Below are 21,810 nucleotides of genomic sequence, written 5' to 3' on the forward strand. Positions count from 1 at the left end.
GCTTCCAGATGGGTTGCTCTGACATCGTCTTTGGCCAGGGGGCCTCAGCCTGCCTGAATGTCCCCCTTGCAGGTGAAGGCTGACCAGTACTCCCTTGCCTACATTGTAGCGTGTCCTTAAATTCTTTTATGCGACATAAACCAAGAACTGAGAAGCCCAGAATTCAGAGTTTTCCGCCAACATACAGATTTGACTTTTAAAATTCTTCAATTTCAAAAGTAATATATGCTCATTATTACAAAACTGGAACTATACAAAGACACATTAACAAATAGCTACCCCTCCCCATCCCCCAAAGTTATACGGACAATTTAAGGTCCTATCAGGTAACACAGAAGCTTATCTTAAAGGGCTGAGTCAGCATTTTCTGAGCAGGGAGAGTCAATTCCTTTATCAGAATAAAGGAAAAAATTAAAACACTGCTTCTCTCCAGAAAGCAATGTATATAAAGCAGAGAAATTATTTTATATCCAGAAACTTATTTAAAAAATAAAAGGTTAAGGCTCAGGCAGACAGACAAGGGGTAGGGGGTTGGGTGGGGAAGTAGAAGTGTTCTAATTTAGTAGTTAGTGGTTGGTCAATGTGCTCCCTGAAGCTCATACCCCAACCAGCTGGAGGTTTAGGGGAAACCATCCTTATTAAAGCAGTGGTAGAAGAGGGTGGAAGATGAGGAAAAGACAGTGATTATATATCCTTATCAAGATTTCGGGTTTACGAAATCCTTTTACATGCATTACCCTGAACTTCAAATTTACCTCCTAAAGTCATAGGCAAAAATATTATCTGGCTTTCACAGATTAAGAAACTTCTGGATAGTAACTTGTCCAGGCCAAGTTTTCCAAACCTGTAACCTGAGCACCATCCACTTTGCCTGACCCCTTGCTTCACAAGGCACAGGGGAGCTGATGGATGAGGTGGAGTAGAGCCAAGGAGTGGAAGCTAGGTGACCTCAAAATAGACATTGCTGACGGACATGTGGCCCAGGGCTCATCAATACCCTAAGAAAAAAGTTTTCTCACCACATGCAAAATGACTCATCACACATCAGAAAGCTTTTGCCCAGTGTATTTCTTGTAAAAAAAAAAAAAAAAGTATGTTAATCAAAACTTTAGCCGAGGTGTGGCTCAGTGGTTGAGCACCTGCTTTGGATGCATGAGGTCCTGGGTTCAATCCCTGGTACCTCCTAAAAACACAAAACAAAACCAATCCAATGAAAACTAACGTATGATAAACCATTTCTAAGCTCAAAACTATGGTTTATTTATGGGGAGCAGATGTAGCTCAAGGGGTTGAGCACCTGCTTCTCATGTATGAGGTCCTGGGTTCAATCCCCAGTACCTTCTAAAAAAAAAAACAAAACGATTCCTCTTCTTTCTAAAAGAGTTGGGGGGATCAATGTGAAAAAACTTAGTCCGCATCATCATGCCTTACTTTGCAGAACTGGGCCCTTCTAAGCAAAGCTGGATGCGGATACATGTTACATGTTATTCAAATGAATTGTTGTCTATTAAATGTATGTTATTATAATGAATTTTTGGTGCACAAGTAAACCACAACCATGTAGGCTTGAAACTTTAGTTCCTCTGCAGCCTCCACTTTCTTTCCTGTCACCCTGTGTATTAGTCAGTTAAAGGGGTGCTCATGTAAAGTACCAGAAATCTGCCGGCTTTTATAAAAGATATTAATTTGGGGTAAAAGCTTAATAGTTACAAGGCCCTAGAGAGTCCAGCTCAAGGCTGTTTTCTCATCAAAGTCAGCTGCAACGTGTTGAAACAAGATGGCGCATGATCTGGTCTCTTCTTCCTTCTTCCTCCTAGGGCTCCATGGGCCCGGTTTCTTCTGCTCTCAGCTGGAGGCTGGCATAGGGCTAGTCTCTCAGTGCTTCCCATATCAGTTGGGCACAGGGCTTCTTTCTTTCCAGGCCTTTTTAGCCACTCAGCTGCTAACCATGAGGCGAATGGCTCCTCTGTACTGAGGACCCCGGGATCAAACATGACAGAGCTATCCCTGCTTCCATGTGTGTTCTTGAGTGAGGGTCCTGTTTATGTCAGCCCACCAAGGGGGCAGGGAATCAACCCTGAATCACGCCCTACTGACGTGGTCGAATCAGAGGTCCAAAATTGATTTAAGTACACTTAAAACCTTTGCTTTTAATACAATCAAAGGGTATCACACCCAGAGGAACAGTCCAGCTTACAAACATAATCTATCCTTTGGGGCTTTATGATCTCAAACTGCCACACCCCGACCTCCACACCTCTCTTTAGAGGCCCTAACCATCCACGTGCTTTCTCGGGCTGCAATCTCACCTTCACCACCCAGCAAGGTCCCACAGAGTTGGGCTGCAATTTCACACTTCACCAGCAGATGTCGCAGCCCCAACACAAGAAAGAACCAACTTTCAAAATTACTAACAACCCAAAGGGCAACCATTTCTCGAGCACCTACTGAATACTTGACGCTTCAAGTCAACTCTGCACAAATTGGCTTGTCTGGGAGACAGGTTACCGTTAAGATTAAATTAGCTATATCGCGTAAAGAGCTTTAACAATGACCCGACTGCAGCGTTAAATTAGTACCTTGGAATTCGGGTCTCTGGAGCCGCGGCTCCTGCCTTGTGACGCTCTGCAAATTCATAGGCAGGGAAGCCCTGCTCCAGGGCTCTCCTTCCTTGAGTCGCGGTCTTTGCGTCTTTTCAAGTCCCCTACCACCAAGGTGCAAAGCCCTCCAGCTGGAATCTGGGGGTGGGTTCAGGGGATTCTCTCCGGCCAAGTGGCGGCAGAGGGCGGGGGAAAGACGGGAGAACGTCAGAGCAGGAATGGACCCAGGACCGGGCTGCCACACCACCGGTTTCCCGCGTGAACTTCCCGAAGCCTGACAGCCCGGGAAGTGGCACGGGTGGAGCGCAAGAGGTCGCGCTCCCACAGTCTAAACTCTTAAGTTGTCTCCTTTGCCCTCCGGGCCTGCGCCCTACCTCTCACCTACCCCGGAAACTGACCGGGCACGTCCGGGGTCCGGGTGCATTTCCCGCGCCGGGAACTGACGCGGCGCGCGCGCGGGACTAGCTGTCCTGCCACGAGCCGGGGCCGGGCTTCTCAGAGGCACCTGGGGCGGATGGCTCCGCGCGGCCCACCCACTGCACCTGCCCGGAGCCCGCAAAGACGCGGGTTAGGCCTCCCCCAGTGCCCCGGACGTGCGGCGCGCTAGGGGCGACCTGGGAGAACCGGGCACCCTAGGTACCCGCGCGCACGCGGCGCGGCCTCGGCGGGAGCCAACTCCCGCGCGCTCTGCCCCGCACGTGGCGCCGTAGGCGAGGGCGCACGCGCGCAGGGAGGCTCCACGTGTCGGGGCGCCACGCGCTTAGGGGTTCGGCTCGGCCCCGCGGCCGCCCCACGTGCGCGAAAGCCCGATACGCCGCAGGGTGCCCCCCGCACACACGTGCCGGCACGCAGCCCTCTCCCGGCGCCCCGCCCCCGGGCTCCCGGCCTTGGGCACCACGAGGCGGCGCGCCGACCGCCCTGGGCTGCCGAGGGGCGGGGCCGCCGCCCGCATTGTTCCTCCGGGAGCGGCGGGCCCTCCCCTTCTCCCAGCCCCGGGCGGGGTGCAGGGCTGCCGGAGCCGCGGAACGTGGGCCCTCGCCCCGCCTTTGTCTCCCCGGCGCGAGCCGCCGCAGCCCCGCGCCCGCCGCTAGCTGCCCGAGCCGCGCTTTGTGCTGCGGCGCGGGGGACGGCGACGCGGGGTGCGCAGCCGGCGGGCGCTGCCTCAGCATGGACGTGACCGTCTCGGAGCTCATGGAGCTCTTCCTGCAGAGCCCGCTGGTGACCTGGGTGAGTGCGCCGGGCTCCCCCGCCCCTTTGTTGGTGCACCGGCTCCTCTCCTGCTGGGCTGGGGTCGCCGCAGAACAGACTCAGAGGGCGCCCCGGGCAGTCCCCGGGTCGCAGGGGACGCAGCAAGTGGCTCCCGGCCCGGGTCGGGGTCCTTACCCTGGAGGCCCGAGGCATTTCTAACTCCGGAGCCGGCAGCCCCGCTGCGCGCCCCGCCGGGCCAGGGGCCGCACGGGTACACCTGTTCCCTCCCGGGCGCCGGGCGGGCGGCCCCGGAGCCGACAGGGGCCAAGTGGCCACCTCGCCCAGCCCTGATCCCCTAGTCCTGGCCACTCCCGAAAGAGACCCCACTCCTTGAAAATAGTCTCGTGTAGTTTCTGAATCCCTGAGCCCAGTCGGTCGGTGGCGGTAATGGGTGGGAATTGAGGAGCGCCCAGTGGAAACGTGAACAGACTAGGTTGGGCATAGCGATTTCCACTGGATTTGAGACGTGAGGAATAGGTTGAAAAGCCCCTTTTATAATTTTGCTTTCTGGAACGCTAGAGCAGAGTGGCTAGCAAGTTTTCCTCCTGCTCTCTAGCGTCTGTTCCCCAGTGCGGGAAGGGGAGAGAGGCCCTGGGCGCGGAGAGGTGCTGAGACACCTGCGGAAGGATGGGGGGGGCGGGGGGCTCGGTGACCTCCTTCTGCTCACGGGCTCGGACCGCTTTTGCCCCGGAGAGCTTAGACCCCTGGCCTCCTGGAGGTGACTTTTGCCTTTCTCTCCACGTGCCCTTCCCCGCAGGTGAAAACTTTTGGCCTGTTTGGAAGCGGCAATCAGGACAACCTGACCATGTATATGGATTTAGTGGACGGCATCTTTTTGAACCAAATCATGCTGCAAATGTAAGTTACCTTCTTCAGAGAGGAAGGAAAGAGTGATGCACTGTCTGGAAAGTTCCGTTTCAGGTTGTAGAAATGGAATGTCAGGTTGCAGCGGGTGGGACCCTTTGCTGGTGGGGCCACTGGTATTTTCAGTATTGGGTTGCCTTTCACCATCCACGTGCTGGAAGAACTTCAGGACAGCGGGTTGGGAGCTTATTTGATGAAGGAAACTTGGAATCAAATGACTGTCATTCACATGTCGCTAATGCAGTTGACTTCCTACTTGGGGACTTCCTTGTGGTTTGAGCGATGAAATGAAAAACCCCCTCTCTTTTTGGGGGCGAAACTCTTAACAGCATGTCTGGTTACAGGAAGTGGCAGGGGTGGGTCGGGAGCATCCGCCAGTGACTATTAAGTTTCATTCTGGGGTAGGAGCCTGTGTTTCTGATCTTTGAGTTCATCTTCCTTTTTCAGTTGTCCTCTTAGCAAGGACACTTAGTTAAGCTCCTTTGCATGAACTGGATTTAAGTCACCATGTTAGGAGAAGGACGGGGAGTGAGATGCTGTAGACCTGTTTTGAAGCATGTGGTGCGAACAGGGACTGGGTGAAGTTACCGTTGCTAGCACTACGTCTGACCACATCCTTTCCTGTTGCTGAATTCTGAGGGGCCTGCCTGTCTGAAGGACAGCCTGTCACAAAGTAGAGATCCTCCCCCGGCATTCTGTTTTTAACCCAGAAGCTGAAGGGAAGACGTTGGAACTGAGTGTCAGTATGATTCAGTGGCTCTTGAAGCAAAACAAACGTCCTAATGTTATCTGTGCATCGCCCCTTCTGCTCACCTTCTAAGCAAGTTGTCATACTCAGCCCAATCCCATCAGCTAATGAGCAACAGCTTCATTCATGGCCCACAGAGGAGGAGAAGTGGGTTGCTTTGGCATCTCCAGAAAGTATTTTAAATAGATTCTACCTAAAACTGTTTTGAAAAAAATTCCAAGAACATTGCTCCTTTTGTTTTGGCAAGCCATTTGGTGTCCTTTGGCCGGAGAGAGACTTCAGTCTTCGGTTAAAAATAAAAAACAACAAAACACTACCAGTCAGTGTTTGATTAGGTTCTAAAAAGACTGACCTGTCAGCTTTAGCAGCCGGCTGGAGAACAGTGATGAAAATGAGTTTTCCTGGGTTTGTCTTGTGGCATCTCTGAGCTCTAGCAACTTTCCTCCCATTCTGTTAGACCCCGAAATTATTGAATTCCACTGGTGCAGTGACCAGTGAAACTTCAACCTGTCCTTACCCAAGCCCAAGACTGTTTAATTAAAAGAACCAGCAGTAAACCTAGCCTTTTCATTCCGCTTTTACACCCAGGCGGTGGAGAACAAAAGCTTTGGAACTGCTTCCCTTTCTTCTCCGACCTTTGGAATTCCTGATGCGTTTACCACTTGCTAGTAAATCAGGAAAGCCTGTCGGAATGAGTCTTGAAGAACTGCGAGCTCATCACTCATTCGCATTTGGCCCATGGCTAAATTCACTTGAAGGGCTTCCCCCACTCCTTGGAAATGTGAAATGTTCTTTTCTCCTGTGCAATCTGCCAAGGTAATCAATCCGGAAGTGGGAGCTGGTTAGGTGTCAGCTGTTAAGGGCTGAAGCAGTGCTTCTGGGTTCCCTGGCTGGAGAAAGACATAGGGAAGGGACTGGGGAAGCCTGAGGGCTGGCTTTCCAAAATGAGGAAAGAGCAGAGAAAGTGGCGAGGTGGGCTTGGCATCCCCCAGGAACACACAGTTCACAGACTGGGAGGTCCAGAGACCCCAGACTCTGGTGATAGGAACCAAAGCCTTGTTTGCCTCTGGAAGTGGTTGATGCCTGATTGGAAAGAGGGCATGGGGGGAAATTGGGGTAGGTTTCATTTTTAGAACTCATCAAGCGGTTATTAAGATTTGTGTATTTCACCCTCTGTGAAAATTACCTAAGTTTAAAAAAAAAAACAAAAATAAAAAGCCCCAGCCTCTTGGTAGACAGCCTGGGTAGCCAGCTCGGGTCTTCGCCATACTAATGTGATGTGGGGCAGGACACTGTAAAATGGGGAGTAAAGCACCCCCCCCCAAAGAGATGGTTGTGCGGATGAAATGAGATGATGTGTTGGCATTTAGCTCAGGTGTTAGCATCACTTAGTTCCTAACATGCCATTAATCCAGAAAGGATTCAGCCCCTCCCCCCCAGATTTGTTTCCTTTTCAGCCTACTTTCCCCCCACGGTTTTGACCCTTAGACCATCGCATGATTCTCAGCCTTAGCCCTCTCCCGACGAGCTCTGCAGCAAAACTGGACCCTGGGACCCACGTCCTAGGCCAGCATCTTACTCTGGTCTTAAGTTGTATTTCTTTTTTCACTTCTACCAAATGCAGGTGTCGGGCCGACTAGTAGGAAAAAGAGAAGGCTATTCTCTGTCCCCTCCCATGCTAGTAACTCCTTTTGGGTGCTGTTTTGTTTTTGTTTTGAGGTGTCAGGGCAGGGGATTGAATCTGAATTTCTTAACCTCATAGGTGGGAAGCCGGCACTCAACCACTGAGCCACACCAGCTTCCCTGAGTTGGTTTTTCATTTGTTTGTTTGTTGTCGTTTTATTTTTAGGAGGCACACGGGACTCCAACCCGGACCTCCCATGAGGGAAGCAGGCGCTCAACCGCTTGAGCCACATCCACTCCCCATGTTTAGTTATTTTGGTAAATGGTCCCCAAGTTGGTAGGACCTGGGGAAGTTGTCCAGAGCACTCTTGCTGAGTTGCCGGAGCTCAGGTAGGAGGTATGTTACCTGACACTTCAGTGCCATATGGAAGCTGGGGGTGGAGTGTCACGTGGTGGAGCCTGGGCATTGTCTCTGGCAACTGAAGAAGGCTGTGGTATCACCTCTTGGCTCTGGCCTTCTGGTGACAGCGGGGCCTGGGAGCAGGGAAGCCCTGTGGGCTCAGCTTTCAGGTGGGAGGCCCAGGTCTGAGACTCCCCGAATGAACATGAGGGAGATGCATGGGAAACTGCTGAATAGCCCCTCTGTGAGTGCCCTTTCTCCAAGTAGGTGGTGGTATGGTACCCACGAGAAAACAAGGACAAAATTCTCATACTCCTAGGAAAATTGCTTAGCCTCAAGCAGATAAGTCCTTGGGCAAAATGCTTAAATTCTCTAAACCTCAGGTTTCCTAGTCTGTAATATGGGAATGATATTTTATGGATTTGGGAAGGATTAAGTCAGATTGTGCTTATAGACGATGCCAAGCAAGTATCAGTCATTATTGTTATTTGACCCTTGGGGGAAACGTTTGTGAAAAATGAGACCTGGAGCTGGGTATGTGTGTGGGCGCGTGACCTGTTTGTGCATGCACCTGTGTATGTCCATCCTTGTGAGAGCAGATGCCTTTTGACTCCGTCTGCTGGCCTGTCACAGTTGGGAACTCAGAGCCTGGGCTGAGAGTGTGCCCTCATGAGACCTGGCGTAAATTCATCAGTTTGCTTTGTTCATGCTCCTTTCTGATCCCTGGTGCTAGCTGCAAAGTTCAGGATAATATATTAATTACAGAGCTTGCAAACATCCATAGGCCAGTGTTGAGAGTTTCTTAAGCTTCTAAAAGGCATTTGAAGAATAATGTTTTTCCCTTTGCCTGCTTAAAGAGGCTGTGTTTCCATTTTACAGATGTGCAAGCTGTGAGGGTAAAAGACTAAATGTTGCTTGTATGAGTTTGTGTTGGAGTGAAAGGAATTTTTCATAATGAACTTAAGTAATTTCCTTTTTTGACTGTAGCATATGACACTCATCATGGGGGTTTTGAGTCCTTAAAAACTACATGAAAAAATTCATGTTCATTGTAGGGGAATAGGAACATACAAGTAAGCAAAATAAAAATTTCCTATAATTCTACTTACATGAAGGTGTAACAATGTTAATAATATTCTGGTGCCTTGTAGACCTATATATTAATGTGTGTCCCTCATGTATTTTAACATCTTTTTTTTTTTTTTGAGTCGGATTTAAATTGAGGAAGTCTTTGGAATATGACCGAAGTTGGGGACTGGCTTTCACAAAAGAGGGGACAGAGTGGTGTTTGCTATAACCTAAATTGTAACTCTTTTTAAAATTCTGTGAATTGTTTTCCTTTTCTCTAGTTAGAAGCTTTTATGAAAAGGAAGTCCCAGGGAACCCACTTGGAACTCTGTGTTTGGGCCCGCTGCCAGGCATTTGCACCCTTCCCTCAGTCCTCTCCTCCGATCCTGACCCGGACTGTAGGGCTTTTATGTTTTAGGGCTACCGTGTAAAGACCGTTTTTATTAATGGTGGCCTTTGGGGAAGTGTGGTTGTGCAGTGGTGTTGGTAATGTCTTCGTCCTAGGATCTAGAAGCAAGTGCTGTCCAGGTTTGCTAGTGCAGACCTGGGCTCCATAGCAGGATAGCCTTTCGGAGATGGAAGGGCCCTGTGGTCACTTTGCAGATAAGCACAGAGGCCCAGAGAACTTTGTGTCGTTCTGGGACTTGCCAGAATTCTACTGTCTCCTGGCTCCCGCTTCCAGACCCAGTGCTATACCTTCCTGAACTGTAGTCAAGACTTTGTTGTGATTGGTTTCCTGATAACATGTATTCATCCTGAGAGCCTTAGGAGGGAGTACTAGTGATTGTGATAATTAATCTAATTATTCATACAGTAAATGTCAAAGTCCTTTTGGAGTGCTGCTTCAATTAGCGATTGCTTCCAGAAGAGTGGGGAGCAAAAGCAGAGATGGTCAGGCTTCCCTTGCTGTTTCCTGAGAGAAAACCCAGGTTCCCAGCCCTGGTGTGGGGGGGGGTCTGCCTTTGGGGTGCGTGCAGTGAGTGCCCACATGTATGCTCAGGCTGTCTTAAGTGGAAACTGGGATTCCATCTGGCTCAGGTGGAAGCTGGGACGACAATCACAATAAAACAGACTCACCCTGCGTGGTTCCCGAGTTCTGCTATTTTAAGAAGCATGTGTGTCACTTTATGCAGTGGCTTCTCATCTCTTAAGGTATCCATAGTAAAGGAAGGAGAATTGTACCTTTCAGATCAATTCTTTTGTCATGCCAGGTAGAAGTCCGTGCCTAAAGAAGCCTCTGTGGTTTCAATTCTGAATGCCTCCTCTATTCCTAAATTAATTTCCACTGAACTGTTAACCTTTATTTTCTCAGTAACGAGTGGCTCCAAGAGAAACATGTAACGTAAATGGCTTGGCCAGACTCCATTGCAGTGGGGAACAATGAGAAACCTTGTCTCATGGCAATTGAAAAGAGCTCCTCTGTGCCCTGAGGGACCTGGGTGACAATTTTAGAGGGTGGCAGGATGACTGAATAAAATCCACGACTGGTTCTTGCAAGTGATAGGTAAAAAGGTTTGCATCCATATGAGGCCATGTGGGGACCCATAGTTGATCTGTCCAATGTTGGCTCTGATTGGCTTTTTTTTTTAAGATTTAAAAAAAAATTTCTCTCCCCTTACCCTCTCCCAGTTGTCTGCTCTCTCTGGCTATTCGCGTGTGTTCTTCTGTGACCGCTTCTATCCTTATCAGCGGCACCGGGAATCTGTGTTTCTTTCTGTTGCGTTATCTTGTTGTGTCAGGTCTCCATGTGTGCAGCACCGTTCCTGGGCAGGCTGCACTTTTCTTTCGCGCTGGGTGGCTCTCCTTACGGGGCGCACTCCTTGCGTGTGGGGCTCCCCTATGCGGGGCCACCCCTGCATGGCACGGCACTCCTTGCGTGCATCAGCACTGTGCATGGGCCAGCTCCACACGGGTCAAGGAGGCCCAGGGTTTGAACCGCGGACCTCCTATGTGGTAGACAGACGCCCTATCCACTGGGCCAAGTCCACTTCCCCTGATTGACTTTTAAACAGCTTGTAGTAAAACAAATAGTACTTCGAATGACGTTTGAAGTGATTTCTATTTGTAGTTATTTTTTCTTTTCGTCAATTTTCTATTTACTATTGGCATCAAATGAGCCACATGGCATTGAGATTTAGTTCCTTAACTTCCCCCAATTCCCTTTCTGAGCTGCTGTCATCAGCAAGGAACTGTACACCCAAAGGAAGAGGAAGAGACCTGCCCCAGAGAGCGCCAGGGCTTATCACAGGGCAGGGACACAGGGCAGGGACACAGGCCCGGGCGCGTTTGAATTTGACATCCTTTGCAGTGTCTTGGGATGGTGAGATGGGCAGGCAGTGACTTTGTTGTAAAAGCAGCGTGTAGTACAGTCTGCTCTCTTTAAATACATGTCTTTTGACAAAGGATTTCGATAAATGTTAATACGTCATTTATAGGTAAAATTATAAATCACTTGATTTAGAACTCTAGTGTCAGCACAACCAGACCTGACTTTGGCCTTAGTTTGGAAAATACTTGACACCTAGGGGTTTCCCAGATGAATTACTTGTGGCCCTGCTCGTAGCATTTCTTAGTCGGGGGCCACAGCTTGATTGTTGGGCTTTTCCGGAATTGTATCCCTGAAATGAGCATCACAGGCAGGACCAGCCCAAGACCAGCGCCCCACATGAAATGGGACAAAAATAATTTTATTAGCTTATCAAGTCAGGAAATTTCGCATACTTTGATTGGTTCAGCTTTTAATTCTTTTGCTCCTGAAATAGGTTTTTGACTTTTTTTTTCCCTTTCTGCTCCCCCTCCCCTGCCCTGCTGTTTTTGCTGTCCGTATCCATTTGCTGTGTGATCTTCTGTATCTATTTCTCTCTTTTTGTCTTCTCATCTTTCTCCTCTAGGATCCAATCCTAGGGATCTCTGATGTGGAGAGAGGCTCCCTGTCAATTGCACCACCTCAGTTCCTGGTCTCTGCTGCACTTCACCTTGACTCTCCCCATCGTCTCTCTTTTGTTGTGTCATCATCTTGCCGTGTGACTCCCTTGTGTGGGCACTGGCTCACCACGGGGGCACTCAGCTTGCCACTCAGGCACTCGACTCGCCATGCAGGCACTGGCTCACCACGCAGGCACTCGCGTGAGCCCTCGGCTTGCTCTGTGGGCACTTGGCTCACCATGCGGGCACTCAGCTTGCTGTGCAGGCACTCAGCTTGCCATGCGAGCGCTCATGCGGGCACTCAGCTCACCACATGGGTACTGGCTCGCCATGCAGGCAGTCACGTGGACACTCAGCTCTCTGTGCAGGCCCTTGGCTTGCCATGGGAATCTCGTGTGGGCACTCGGCTTTCCACGCAGGCACTGCCTCGCCACATAGGCATGCTTTCTCATCTTCTTTTTCATCAGGAGGCCCCAGGGATCAAACCTGGCTCCTTCCATATGGTATGGCAGAGGCCTTATCACTTGAGCCACATCCGCGTCCCAAGATTATTGACTTTTAAACTCTGTAATGTCTTGTGTCTACCTTTATACGTGGTGGTTGTTTATGGGTGCTGCTAACAGTGGGAACAGCAATGGCAGTGATTGAGGGCCTTGGCAGGCGAGGTGCTTTCATTATTCCTCTCACTGAAACCGAAATAGGCCTTTGAAGGAGAGGGGAGGGCAGACAGGTGGTGTGGCTCATCTGGGTCCATGACTTGGTGGTGGCAGAGTGAGGATTTGGTGCTGCCACAACAAGCCTGTCTTTCTAGGCTCAGGGAGGGCTACCTGCTTGGCCACGGCTGGGAAAAGAAGGGTGGCAAACACTGGGCAATGCCATCTCCATTCTCCTGTTTCTTCCCCTAGAGATCCCAGGCCAACAAATCAGCGCATCAACAAGCACGTCAACAACGATGTGAACCTTCGCATTCAGAACTTGACCATCTTGGTGAGAAGCATTAAGACCTACTACCAGGTAAGGGCAGTTCCCTTGTCCTCCAGGAGTTCCGATGTGTGTCTGGCAATATTGTCACTCGCATGGGTTGCCCGCGGAAGCTGCGGGGAAGTGGTGTTTGTGTGTTAGCATCCTCTTGCTGCCACTGATGTGTTTTCATCTGAATGCTTTTTATGGGGCAGCGCGATAAGGGTCAGATGTTTCCTGCCTGTGCCCCAAGCTGTTCTTGGAGCTGTGTGCGGAGCATCAGCCTCGGGCTGTAAGGGCCCCAGATGCAGCCTCAGTTCACGGCTGTGTAGGGACCCTCTAGAATGGGCTCTGCTGGGGGATCCCTGCCTTGGTTATTGTCCACAGCCCCAGCCTGGCTCAGTTCATCTTGGTATAGGGATAATTCAAAGAGTTGAGGGAGAGACGGGTCAGCAGAAGGGTCCTATGTGGCCAGGAGCCTCCAGGTTGGAAATGGTGGGGACCAGCCACTGTTCGGGTGCTGCAGTGTCTGCTGGGTGGACAGACGATGGGCCAGATGAGCAGGCCCCTTCCCAGCCTGGGGAAGGTTGGTTGAGGATCTTCAATGATGCTCATGATCTTTATACGGCCACATTGATGGAACGTGGACTTACGCTGTGTGCCTTGGAGCCCTGGTTCTCCAACTTTGTCTTAGCCTTGTAGTCCCCCCTCACCCCATAATGGTCCATCTTGAAATCCTGGGTGAGGCCCCAGACACACTGATTGACTTCAGGGCTGGGGGCCCAGGTGCCCCTTGCCCAGCCCTGGCCTCTCCCTCTAGGGTGTCCTAGCCTCCCAGAACTCCAGGGTACACAGTTTGAGAGCCACTCCTCGGGACAAGTCCCTCCCAGAGTCACACCAGGGTTTGCTTAGCCTGTGGCCAGACTCTGCCTCTGGGACCTGTCCCTGGCACTTGGCTTCTATGCTAGACCTTCTTGGTTCTGGGGTTTGGGGGTTTCAGATGTGGGGGTCCCTGCCCACATGGGAGGCCCGCCATGGCTCCCCTTTGTCCCCTTGCAGCAGTCGATGGTTTGGAGGTCGGCCTCTGGGTGGGCTGCCGGCACCAAGCCCCTGCTGGCCCCGGTTGGTGCCGCAGCTGTGGTCGCTGCAGGAGCCCTTGCTGCTCTCGGAACATGAATTTGAAACAGGGTGGGAAGGGGAGGCAGCAGATAGTGTCCTGGATTTTCTGACACGGCTCATTTCCATCCTCACCCCTTCAGAGTTGGGGTGCCTGAGTTGGGTTGCTGGGATGGTGTGCCCTTGTGGGCTGGTGCAGGGAGCCACCTGCCCTAATGAAGGCCATGGGCACTGAGCAGCGCCTCTAGGAGGCTCAGAACCAACCCTGTTGTTTCTGGTACAAACATCAGCTGTGCTGAGAAGAGGCCAAGGAGAGTCTGGTCTGGGGGCCGTGAGAGATGGCTCTGTGGGGTCTGGAGGTGATTCTTTTCCTTGTCGGATGGTTCCCCCCTTAGAGCTGGGGAGCTGCGGGCAGGTGGATCTCAGCTTGTGCTTCTGTGATAGCCATGCCGAGGGGATGTTGGGCTAAAGGTGAAGGTGCTGTTGGTGGAACTTGGCATTGGTGATGGTGATGAGGGGTCTGGGCATGGAGGGAGCTGACTAGCGGCTTGTGTGGCTGTTCAGCAGGTACTCATTGAGTGTCCACTCGGAGCTGGGCTCAGGGCATGGACACTCGAATGGTCCCTGTCTGCTGGCCCCGGGGGAGGTGACACCTGAATGGAATTTCGGTGGATGGCTGAGCTTGATATTTGGTGGCTGTCATTGGAAGAAGGGAGCGGGAGCCTGGAGACACGAGGCAGTGTTCTTTCCCTGGCTGTGTCAGCAACCCCATTGTCTGCGGTTTCTGGACGAAGGCTGTTTACCAAATTTCAAATGAATCAAAACGAGGAAGGATGTGAATTTGAGAGTTGACAGGAAATCAAGATTCCAAAGGGGCTTGCAAGGCTGGCTAGAGCCAGGAGTGAGCCGATGACAGGTGTGCCCCACCCCGGCACCCTGATTTCAGCAAGGGGGAGGTGGAGCGCTTCCTGAGACAGAGCTAAGGTTTCTGCAGCTCCCGTGTGGCTGGAGTGCATTCAGACCTGGGGCACGCTGTCGGGCCGGGAGGATGCTGTCCTCTGGTCTTGCGTCAGGACTCAACACTTGTTGATCAGCAGCTTCTGGGGGTCCAGTCTGGGCAGGACAAAGGGCCGACACCTACTTAAGACTGTGTCTTCGAGGCAGTTTGCTGTTCTTGGGGTACCATTCTAGAGTTCTGGAAAATGGACACACTAGAGATAACCAGGCCAGAGACTTAGGGTCCAGGAGAACTTCTGGATAGGAAAGAGGACCTGCAGCCTTGTTCTCCTCCTGCGTTCTTTGCCCTTCCAGGGCAGGGCTTGTGGATGTTGGAAGCCTCAGCCCAGCTCGCGGCGATGGCCAGTGAACGTTAGCTGCACATACTTCCTGAGGGCCAGGGTGGACACTGCCCCTTAGCCCTGCTCACTTGGAGAGAGCTGGCAAAGACGCTTGTGGTAAGAGCTGACCAACAGACTGCATTCTGTGCGTTTTTTGCTCCAGGTTTCTTTTATAATGAAGTTAGGTCCTCGTCATGTAAGTAATAGGTGTTTACGAACAGTTTGGAAAACAAACAAATAGAAAGAAAAAAGAACCACCCACAATCCCACCATCCAAAGACAATCACTATTAACATTTTTTAGTGCTTCCTTCCAGTTTTTGCATGAATAGTTTTTGTTTTACATAGTTGTGGTTGTGCCATATATACAATTGCATATCCTGCCTTTTTTCCCTCTCACTGAATTTTATAGCATAAATGTAATTGGTTATTCTTGTAAAGGAGTGTTGAAGAATATTTTCCAAAGTAGCTCTCCAGCTTGTGAGGGCTTGGAAAGAAAGTGAATTGAATGTTGGCCAAGGAGGGTGAGAGGTCTGCCTGCCCCCCCGTCCCCTGTCCCCAGGGTGGAACGCCTTTGCCCATGGGTTTTCAGTGGCACATCAGGGTCAGGGAATCTTCCCTGGGTCTTGTTTACCAAAAGGCCTTTCTTATCCCCTACCAGTCCCCTCCTTTTCTAGGCACAGTGGAGCCGTGACAGTTTGGAAGGGCAGGGACCTTTCTTGAATAGCACGGGCTTGTTTCATGAGGAAGCAGAAAACCTGCAGAGACGAGGGGTCCTTTTCCTTTTTCCGGGGCTTAGGGCAGAATGGGGGTGAACACCAAGGTGGGTGGAATTCCCTCGGACTCCAGAGCCCAGGGCAGTCCTGACCAGTGTCTAAGCCAGAGCCTCCGTCCTCTTCCTTGACTTGCTGCATCGGGATTGTCAGGGATGGAGCCCTGGAATCTGCATTTTCAGAAGTTCTCCAGCTGCTTGGTTTTGATCATTACACCCCAGCAGGACTGGGAATCGGGTTACAGCAGAGGTGCTCCACGTGTGGCCCCCAAATCAGCAGCATCACTTGGGGAACTTGTTAGAAACACCAGGTGGAATCCCAGGTCCCTTCCTGAACTGAAGCCCCTGGGTGACAGCATTTCTGATGACTTCTGCAAGAGTTGCCCTCGGCCAGGTCTCCTGGAGCAGGGAGCTCAGAAGTTCTCCTTAAGTGTCTCCCCTTGACCGCTTTTGACATGTACACATCTGCTCTTCCCCTGGGACGGGAAGGCGGGGTCCTGGCAGCCACCCAAGGTGGGGAGGGAGAAGATGCCCTGATGAAAAGGTGCCCAGAGGGAGTATGGGGGTGGGGGTCATGAGGGAGGTGCCTGGAAAGGGCAGAGAAAGCCACACTTGGACAGGACCATGGAAAGAGAGAGCCTGGGTCAGTCTCTGTTTTAAGGGGAAATAAACTGATCACCAGCTCCAGGGAAAAGCAGCCCCAAACCAGACATTTGCCAGAACTCCATGCTGCCTCAAGCCCCTGGTCGTTATACAATGCTGGTTTCACTTATTTGGCAGCCAAACCCCCTTTTAATTTTTTTTTTTTTTAGTTAAGTATTTTGTTTTTGTTTTTTTAGAAGGTACTGGGGATTGGATCCAAGACCTTATACATGGGAAGCAGGCACTCAGCCACTGGGCTATATCTGCTCCCCAATAAGAGGTTTTTTGTGTTTTTTTTCCTTTCATTCTTTTGTTTGTTTTTAGGAGGTACCAGGGATCGAACCCACCATCACACCCAGGACTGTAGAGTTGGGAAGCAGGCGCTCAATCACTTGAGCTATAGCTCTCCATTTTTTGTTTGTTTTTGTTTTTAAATATTTCTTTCTCCCCCCTCCCTCCATTGTCTGCTCTCTGTCCATTCGCTGTGTGTTCTTCTCTGTCTGCTTGTATTCTCATTAGGCAGCTCTGGGAACCGATCTTGGGACCTTCCAGAGTGAGAGAGAGGCAATCATTTTCTTGCGCCACCTCAGCTCCCTTGGTCTGCTGCATCTCTTATCCTCTCTCCTCTGTGTCTCTTTTTGTTGTGTCATCTTGCTGCGCCTGCTCTCCGCATGGACCAACACTCCTGTGCAGGCCAGCATTCCTGCGCAGGCAGCACTCTGCACAGGCCAGCACTCTGCGTGGGCCAGCTCACCACACGGGCCAGATTGCCCTCACCAGGAGGCCCTGGGTATTGAACCCTGGACCTTCTGTATGGTAGACAGGAGCCCAGTTGCTTGAGCCACATCTGATTCCCCCATTTCATTTTTACATTCAGAACCTCGAATGCTTACATTAAGTGTGTATTCATGAAATCCAAGCTAATACAGCAGGTATTTGTTCTTTGGGGCTTGTTCAGTGAGTGCTGCCACCCTCGACCCCGTCCCTTGTTCCCAAGAGCCACAGGCACGGGAAGCACTTCCCCCAGTGGCCCTCCCTAATAACCGTGGTTTGTGCTGGTGGAGAGGCGCAGACATCTCTGTTGTTCAGTCCATGTGTGGCTGTCTACCCTAAGGAGGTCTGGATGGATATAGGGACAGAAGAGAGAAAAAAGAAGCCGGGGGAATACTTTCAGGACTTAGAGAAATGGGGAATTTCCGTTTTTTGGAGCTTCTTCCAGCTCTGACCTTGTGGTGGCTGCAAAGCCAGTCCTCGCTGTCCGCCTTGGACAAGCTGCCAAGCCAGTCCTCGCTGTCCGCCTTGGACAAGCTGCCTCACTGCCCTGAGCCTCTGCTTTCTCATCTGTCCAGTGAAGGGGTTAGGGCCTTGCAGACCTAAAACTCCATAAGCCCACGATGACCAGAGATAGACAAGACGGGGAGTTTGCATCAACCTAAGGAGTTTTTGTTTTAACTGATCCTTGGACTTGGCTCCTCTGACTTCTGGTGTCATGCCATTGTCAGAAGGCCAGCATGGGCCTAGAATGCTGTTTTTCGCAAAGGGAACAGCAGAAAAAGTATAGCTCCAGAGTGGCCATGTCTTATGTAGTCTTTTTGCTTTGAAAAATTAAAAATAAAACAGTACAAACGGTTGTAATGAACACCCATGTGCCCATTGTTCAAGTGCCCATTGTTCAAATGAACACGAACACAGCTTTTTTTTTTTTTTTTTAAAGAAATAAATTTTTTCTGATACGGCAGAAGACCCCTAAACCAATCACCCTTCCCTTCTTCCGTGGGAGTAACCTCTATTATTCAATTTTTTTTTCTCTCCCCTTTCCCACCCAGTTGTCTGCTCTCTGTGTCCATTCGCTGTGTGTTCTTCTGTGTCTGCTTGTATTCTTGTCAGCAGCACCGGGAATCTGTGTCTCTTTTTGTTGTGTCATCTTGCTGCGTCAGCTCTCTATGTGTGCAGCCCCACTCCTGGGCAGGCTGCACTTTTGTTGCTCAGGGCGACTCTCCTTACGGGGTGCACTCCTTGCACATGGGGCTTCCCTATGCAGGGGACACCCCTGCGTGGCACAGCACTCCTTGGCGCATCAGCACAGCACGTGGGCCAGCTTCACCACACTGGTCAGGAGGCCCTGGGTTTGAACCTTGGACCTCCCATGTGGTAGGCATTGAACCGAATCCGCTTCCCTCTCTTATTCATTTGTTGGGTATCCAGGTCACATTTTTAATGGTCTTGCCATATATATGTGTATATACAAAATGTCCATACACCTATATACGTACTGTTGCTTTGTGTGATGTTTTTAAAAAAACTTCCATCAGTGGAAGCCTGCTAACTTTTTCCCTTCTCAGCCTTGTTTTTGAGATCTCTATTCTGTGGCACAGGCTGACTGCTAAAAATTAGAATTATCTTTAAAAATGTGCATACTCAGCTTGAAAAATGAAAGACTTTTGTGCTAAGTAAGAATAGAAGGAAATGTACGTTCGACATTGTTGCTGAGAACAATAAAAATAAAAAACCCTGTAGCCCACATAAAGGAAACAGAGCTGGGAGATTTCTCAGTTAGAGGGTTTGTTTTTATTTTATAGTCTTTATTATAGTAAAGGTTCCTCTTGTGAAACATTAAAGATTTTGGTCTATATCTTATTTTCTATTTGGACTTTAAGATATTTTACATTATTTACAAAATAAATTGTAGTGTTAATGATTGTACATAATTACTTTTTTCTCTGACCCTTGGAACATTACAGTTTCAAGTAACTAAAAAATAAAACAGCACAGACTAAATATACTGAGAAGGTACATGTTGGACACATTTAATTACCACAGTAATTTAATAGTCTTAACCTTTACTTCTTGAGATTAAAATTCACCAACATGACGTCATTTAAGAATCTGGGGTTTCTCTTATCCACAAAGAGTATGAATAATCCCTTATTTCCTTTTCCCACTACTGACAGCCCTTATGTATAACAACAGTCATGATTCCCAATACCGAAGAGAGTTTTTCTGATCCATCATTTACAAACTCATCTGCTGTCTCCAGTTTTTTACCATTGCACTGCACATTCATAGTGTCCTTTTCCAACACAACTCTCCAGCCCTCACCCTCCAAAGGTAATATGCCAGTATTTGTGGTTTTTAATCTGCTTGCCATCTACTTTTTGAGCCTTTTCCCATGAATTTCAGGGATATCACCAGAAGTGAAACCTCTGACAGCATCTCTGTTTATGGTTGCTTTTGTGCAGCTCAGAAGGTTTCTTTGCTCACTAACTTGAACATCCATTCTCAGCTGCTCCTTCGCATCTACATACGACACATGTTTTTCCGATGTGGTCCCACATTCAAATTCAGTGTTGTGGGTTCCATCACTTAAAGCAGCATCCCAGGCCGCTCCTTGCACAGGCTGTAAGGAGGGCTGGCACTGTACGGGGAATGCTGCCGGAGGCCCTGGGGCGGTCGCTCCGAGCCTGCGGTTGATTCCAACCCCTCAGGCCACGTGGACCTCCTCCCTAACTGGAGAGCTAGAGGCAAGAGGCCAGAGTCCCAAAACGCATCTGTCTGTCTGTCGCCCTTCAGGTCCCCTGGGGCATCTGTCAGGGGCAGGAGTCTTTAAAGTTGAATCCCTTTTAGCAGGTTATTTGCTCTGATGGATAGTGAGTGTTGAAGGAAACTTAGAGTCCATTCAGGCCATATCTATAGGTACAAGTGGAATTTGGTTTTTGAATGCTATGTTATATTGAATTTGTAGGGGAGAAATCTTTATCTTAAAAAAAATTATTAAACAATCGTGGGTTTACAGAAAATTGTGCAAAGTACAGAATGCCACATAACCTCCTTCCTCCCAGTTTATCCTGTTAACATTTTGCATTACTAGTGTGGTACTTCTGTTAAAATAGTCAAAACAGTGTTATTAGCAAAAGTCCCTAGTTTACCTTAAGATTTACTCTTGGTGCTGTACAATTCTTTTGTGGTGTTGGTGGTGTTTTTTATTTAAAATTCTGGTAACATATATACAACCTAAAATTTCCCATTTTCACCATCGTCCAGTGTATAATTCAGTGGTATTAATTATATCCCCAGTGCTGAGCTGTCGTTTATCTTTTGAGTTTTTATAGTTGTTTTCCATTGGAGCACTCTGTCAGGAGCTGCTGCCCGTCTTTAGGTCTTGGCCTTCTCCGATATGATAAATCCCAAGCTTCTCCTCTATCTCCAGTCTGCGTTTGGCCACCAGGGTAATGATGGCAGTCTGTTGATTCTTTTTCCCTGCCAGAGGGCCAGGAGCACATTCCCTGTGATCTTAAGGAAAGCTCCTCCAAAACAGAGCATGTGCTCCAGGTGTCACTAATGTAATAACTGAAGACGTGGACCGGTTTGTCCATGTCCTGCTCCGACTTGCAGGTCACGCTGAACCTGCCCGTTCATGCTGTAAACCCCGTCAGGTGGACACCGAGCGGGATGCCCTGGGCTGTGACGAGCTCGGGGTCCAGTCCCCCTGGCTTCCTGGACACCAGCACCCACTGCCAACCCGGCCTTGGCCTCCACGGGCCACCAAGGCTGCGCTGCCTCCTGCTTGCTGGTTACCATGGCCGTGGCGGGAAAAATTACCTTTTCCTTTAAAATGGGTTAGAATGGCTCTGAGATGGATACTGGTGATTTTGCAGCTCATATCTCTGTTCCTGGTCATAAATATACCTCTGCTTGCAGATTGGGAAAATATAAAGAAAATTCAATTCTCCCATGAGCTCTCCACCTAGAGTAACCGTTGTTAACATGTTGGTAATTATGCTCCCACTCCTCTTTGTATGTAGGTTGTATATGTGTGTGTTTCCAGTTGTGGGTCATTCTGTTCATGCTGCTTTGTCACCTGCTTCTCTTAGTTTCCTAGGACTTCCGAGGACCACCAACTGGGGGGCTTAACAAAAAAATGTACTGCCTCGCCATTCTGGAGGCTGGAAGTCTGAAACTGAGGTGGCGGCGGTGGCCGGCAGTCCATGGTGTTCCTTGGCTTGTGATGCAACGCAGTCTGTGTCTGTCACATGGTTTCTCTCTTTCCCAATTTCCTCCTCTTATTGGGACAGTTAGGGCCCACCCTCATCCAGTTAGGTCTCACCTTTTTTTCTGAGGTGCCAGGGCCGGGGATTGAACCCAGGACCTCTTAGGTGGAAATCCTAAGCCACTGAGCCACATCGGCTCCCAGGTCTCATTTTGACCACATCTTCAAATACCCTATTTGCAACTAGGATCGCATTGCCAGGGCCCAGGGTTAGGACTTGAACATATATCTCAGCGGGGGCCACAACTCAAACCATAACACTGCATTTTATTTTTTTCATTTACCTGCGCATTTTCCCAGGTCATTAAATTTTCTTTCCTGATAAGAACTTTGGTGTCTACACGGCATTTCATCCTTGACACTGAGCTCTTTCTAATGTCTGAGAAGTATAAACTGTACCACCATGGACGTACTTGCTGCCTGTATCTTCCACAAATATTTTTATTTCCTTAGGATAAATT

At 49.8% G+C, this 21,810-nt stretch overlaps 1 protein-coding gene and 1 pseudogene across 2 annotated transcripts in view; one reads left to right on the forward strand and one right to left on the reverse strand.

The window, feature by feature from the left end:
• The first annotated feature begins 3,611 nt into the window (after positions 1-3,611).
• Positions 3,612-21,810, forward strand: part of CCDC88C (coiled-coil domain containing 88C) — a 147,974-nt gene continuing 129,775 nt past the window's right edge. For both annotated transcript variants that reach the window (XR_011648280.1, XM_058292422.1), the window contains exons 1-3: positions 3,612-3,827; positions 4,606-4,706; positions 12,382-12,490. Coding sequence is in view for 1 of the 2 variants with exons in the window: in XM_058292422.1 (XP_058148405.1) it covers positions 3,768-3,827; positions 4,606-4,706; positions 12,382-12,490 (270 nt within the window). In the remaining variant the exon portion in view is untranslated. The remainder of the gene's footprint in view (positions 3,828-4,605; positions 4,707-12,381; positions 12,491-21,810) is intronic.
• LOC139438082 (fas apoptotic inhibitory molecule 1 pseudogene) lies at positions 19,201-20,880 on the reverse strand (annotated as a pseudogene).

This window comes from Dasypus novemcinctus, chromosome 3, assembly GCF_030445035.2.
Source record: "Dasypus novemcinctus isolate mDasNov1 chromosome 3, mDasNov1.1.hap2, whole genome shotgun sequence".
Taxonomy (NCBI): Eukaryota; Metazoa; Chordata; class Mammalia; order Cingulata; family Dasypodidae; genus Dasypus; species Dasypus novemcinctus.